Source organism: Vespa mandarinia, chromosome 25, assembly GCF_050613455.1.
Source record: "Vespa mandarinia isolate Hongniang chromosome 25, ASM5061345v1, whole genome shotgun sequence".
Lineage (NCBI taxonomy): Eukaryota > Metazoa > Arthropoda > Insecta > Hymenoptera > Vespidae > Vespa > Vespa mandarinia.
In genome coordinates this window covers 840001-845000 of record NC_140834.1, presented here as the reverse complement: position 1 = coordinate 845000, position 5000 = coordinate 840001, and the positions used below count along the sequence as shown (strand labels likewise).

Sequence of the window (5000 nt, the reverse complement as noted above, 5' to 3'; positions counted from 1 at the left end):
AATTATTCTTACCTAACATACCTGAAAATTTTAATAAGAGACACAATGTAACATACATATATGCATATATATATATATATATAAATTAATTAATTAATTAATATATATATATACATACATACATACATGTATGTATGTCGTTACAAATATGATATAAATGCTAAATATTTTCATTTACCTTAATTATCTATTTCAATAAAACCATTATACATATGTATATTCATATTATATATTCTTTAATATCGCACGTAAACTCTTCTATAGGCAATATAATACATATATACATATATATATGTATATGTATATATATATATATGTATATATTTGTATTTACAGGAATATGTACATTCTATATTAAATACATTTGCAATTCAAAAGTATAGAGCTCAGTGCATGTGTGTCGCATGTCTATATTATGTTCAAATAATAAAATTTGTTTTAATGGCGCACATCATTTAAGAAGGAATCTGAATGATATTATCTTTATGAGAATTAATGTACCTTAAAATACCGAATCAAATTTTTTTCTTTTTTGTTTTTTTTTTTTTTTTTTTTTTTTTTTTTTTTTCTCCATACACTGTATAAAAGGGTATCATCAGTCAGTAATCTAAGATAAAATAATATACTAATTCCTTCATTTTCTTTTAAGGCTTTGCCATATTTTTAAAGATGTCAACTCTTTTTTCTTTTTGTCTTTTTATATGCATCAATGATATACATATACATATATACATATATATATATATATATATATATTTATATTTACATGTGTATATATATATCCACACACACCAGGATTATTGTAGCATAATAAAAAAAAATTTGACAAAACCTCACATACGTGTGATCCTTAAAATACTCTTTACTGTAATATACCGGATAAGACAATATGGAGAGAAATGATTTTAGGAACATATAGTGTACTAATGAGAAATGACATGGACGGACAGACAAACAGATTTTGCAGTGCTGGGCTTATTTTCTTTTTTTATTTTCTTTTTTTTTTTTTTTTTTTTTTTTTCCTTTTTTTCCTTCCATTCGAGCTTTCCGTCATTGTGCTTTTTTTTTCTTTCTTTCTTTCTTTTCTTTTTCTTTTTTTTTTTTTTTTTTTATATTTATATATATCCTTTTTTTTATCTTTTTCTTTCTTTCCTGTTTTTTTTTTCTTGTTTTTTTTTCTGCTTTTTTTTTTCTTTTTTGTAATATTTACTTCTTTTCTGGACGATATGGTTGTTCCAATGTAGCTCCAGCTGATGCTGTTGCAGGTGTAGCTGTTGTGGCGGGCCCTGCATTTGTTGCATGTTACCACTGCCACCTCCCCCGTAGTTTGTATAAGCATGGTGCATCATTAGAGGCGCCATACCCACTACATATATCATAGTTTTTAATTTCAGATTGTGAATAGTAACTACCTAAGCTTTGATTTTTCTCAAACCGTAGAGAGCACCTAAGCAGCAGAAACAATGAGATAGCATAGAAAATAACAAACTCTTTTAATCATGCCTTTTGTTATAACAACTATTGATTTGTTACAACATGGAGACAGAGAAAGAGAGAAAGAGAGAAAGAGAGAAAGAGAGAAAGAGAGAGAGAGAGAGAGAGAGAGAGAGAGAGAGAGAGAGAGAAAGTATTTAAGAAAAATCTTTGAATAAAATGATTTTTCTTTAAGAGGAAGAGAACTTTAATATTCTTTTTCTTTTTATTAGATTTCTTTTCCTTTTCTTTGTTTCCTTTCTTTTTTCTTCTTTTTATCTTTCAGAGTAATGAATAAAAATAAAAATAAAAATAAAAAAAAAAAAAAAAAAAGAAAAAAAAAAAGAAAAAAAAGAAAAAGAAAAGAAGAGGAAGAAAAGAAGATGTTTCTGCAACTTGTGTAGCCTGTACTTGATAAATTTACACATTAAATATTTTGGAATACAATAGATTTGAATCGTCGTCGATTACATCATTGCATTATTATTAATGAGAGCATTATATCAGGATTTAGAGAAACCGTTAAACGACGATTTACATAGCGCTTAAAGGTGAAAATAGTATATAGGAAAGTGGTTAACGCATATATAGTTCATGCCAGCAAAACGTTCTATTTAATGTATTATTGGACTTCTCATGCACCGCCATGCGCTAAGAGTTTATTAGAACTAAAGACTAAAGAAATGAAGAAGAAGGGTCGCTAAGAAAAATATACAGCGACCTACATAGATTCAACTAAATGTTTAGTTGTAAAAGAGAAAAAAAAAAAAAAAAAAGAAAAAAAAATAAATAGATATATGTGCAATTATATATATATATATATATATATATATATATATATATATATGTGTGTGTAAAAGAAAATAAATAAATAAATAAATAAATGATGATGATAAAAGAATCTTAAGCGATAGTATGTATGCTTTGTGAATAAACCAAAGTGCGATTGAATTCACATTTTTTTTTTTCTTATGTAACATGTATGTAATAATCTGTATGAATGTATATATATATATATATATATATATATATATATATATATACGTATGATATGTGGGAGATATGTATATTAACTTTGAGCAAAATTATGTTGTCCTCATTTCTTTCTCTCTTCTTCATTTTATATGAGATGTAATGAACAGATGTAAGATGATATTGTTTGTCTTTTTCTTTCTCTTTTTTCCTTTTCTTTTTGGTATCCTTACATTAAACATTTCTTTTTCTTTTTTTTTTTCTTTTTTTTTTTTGGTTTTATATATTTTAGTTTTATATATTATAGTTATATATATTTTTTATAGTTTTTTTTTGTTTTCCCTTTCAAGCCTAACAACGACGTCACTTATCCCAAGATCATTTAATCACAATTAATTAAATCATTATTTATGGCATAGGTGTGAGCATAAAAGAAAAAAAAAAAAATATATATATAAAAAAGAAGATCGTTCAAATTTCCCACTTTGCAATTTTTTTTTGTCTTTCCTTTCATTTCTAAATTCTTTCATTTCTCTCTTTTTTTTCTCTTTTTTCTTTTTTCTTCACGACCTTTTTCCTACGACGTTACCTACGCAAAAAACTAGAATAGATACAATAATAATAATTAAAAATAAACATTAAAAAATAAAAAAAAATAAAAAAAAAATAAATAAAAAAGATCAAAAACAATTTTTTTTTTTTTTTTTTTTTTTTAATTATAAAAAAAGAAAGAAAATAAAATGCACGTGTTATATATATATATATATATATATGATAAAATATAATTTATCGATCGAGTTTGTCGATAATAAAGAGAGAGAAAGAGAAAGAGAGAAAGAGAGAAAGAGAGAGAAAGAAAGAGAGAGAGAGAGAGAATGAGAGAGAGAGAGAGAGAGTTAAAATAAAAGTTTCGTAGAAGTATGCCGGTAAGTATAATATATATATACATATATATATATATAAGTATGTATGTATATACGAATCACTAAACTAAGATCATATTATTTGTTTACATCGACAGACACCGACAGTACACGAGGTTTAACGCGTGCACAAGTCGCTGACGCCACTTTTGTTGCTACTGCTGCCACCAATGAACTCTTCCTTCTCTCTCTGTCTGTCTCTCTCTCTCTCTCACTCTCTCTCGTTCTCGCTCTCTCTCACTCTAACTCACTCACTCTCTCTTTGTAAGTGAACGAACGAACGTTTACGTCGTCGTATCATACCTAAGAATTATTACGTAGAAATGAAATTCGATTGTTTTTACTTTCTTTTTCTTTTTTCTTTTTTTTTCTCCTTTCTTTTATTTTATTTCATTATTTCTCTTTATTATCACAATCCATGGCGTTCGTCAGTCACACGATTAACTTTAAAAATAAGAACAATATTTAAAATGAAATAAATTTTGTGAATATTTTCACTATGATAATACAAATATTTTCTAATTATTATTCACTGGTTGTTTATTATTATTTTTTTTTTTTTTATTTATTTTTCCATTTTTGACTACCGATTGTTTCCTATTTTTCAAACCTTTTCTTTAAACTTTCCTCCATCTTTGTTTTTTTTTGTTCTTTTGTTTTTATTCGTATGATAAAAATAAGAATAATCGATATAAGAATAACGAAAAAAAAAAAAAAAAAATCCATTGAGAAGTGAAAGGAAAAAGAAAAAAAAAAGAAAAAGGAAAAAAAAAAGAGAGACAAAAAAGAAACATCCGGAAGAAAAACAGTCGTTTTTTTTAAATATGTTTTGTGCTATATTCGCGCGGGCATTTATGAGATTTAAAAATGGGAAATATATTTAATTATTATTCTTTACTTTCATTTCTTTTTCGCAATCGTCGATCGTTTCTTTATATATATACATATATATATACATATGTACATACATATTATTATTAACCTGTATTTGATTTTTAATAACGCACAAAACACGTGCAAGCTTAAGAATTAATCGTACGTATGAATAAAATAAAATCATCGTATTTCAAATTCATTGAAATTAAAACAAGAAAAGAAAAAAAAAAGAATAAAGAAAAAGAATAAGAAAATGAAACAAAGAAAAAAAAACAAAAGAAAGACTAACCAAAGAAGGAAAAAAGAAGAATCATATTTTTATATTTTTAAATATTCGCGGACTTTAAATTTGAATCATTTATTATCACTAAAATATTACTATTATTGTTTCAATTGTCAATTTTCTTTCGAACTTTTTAATGTGTTCTACCACCCCTCCAACCACAGGTATTCATCCCTTACCCTTCTCAATCATCCCCACGTGCTTTTGAAATTATTTAGCATCTATCAATTCTGACTTGTCAAAAAAAAAAAAAAAAAAAAAAAAAAAAAAAAAAAAAAAAAAAAAAAAAAAGAGAGAGAGAAGAAAGTGAAAGAAAAATTTTGACGTACATAAGGATCATAATGATCTATATTGCTCAATCATTATGATCTATAATACATACATAAAAATATATATATATATGATCTGAATGAAAGTTTTATAGTCGATCAATGATAGGATTAAAATATTTTTCTTCTTATTTTCTCTCTCTC

The 5000-nt window shown here is 25.3% G+C and overlaps 1 protein-coding gene across 6 annotated transcripts in view; it reads right to left on the bottom strand.

Moving 5' to 3' along the window:
* LOC118446580 (CREB-binding protein) overlaps positions 1-5000 on the bottom strand; it is a 27864-nt gene that overhangs the window by 18376 nt on the left and 4488 nt on the right. For 5 of the 6 annotated variants that reach the window (XM_035877412.2, XM_035877416.2, XM_035877414.2 and 2 more), the window contains exon 2: positions 1211-1366. The exons of the other annotated variant lie outside the window; for it this stretch is intronic. In XM_035877412.2, coding sequence (XP_035733305.1) covers positions 1211-1366 — 156 coding nt within the window. The remainder of the gene's footprint in view (positions 1-1210; positions 1367-5000) is intronic. 6 annotated transcript variants of the gene reach the window in all.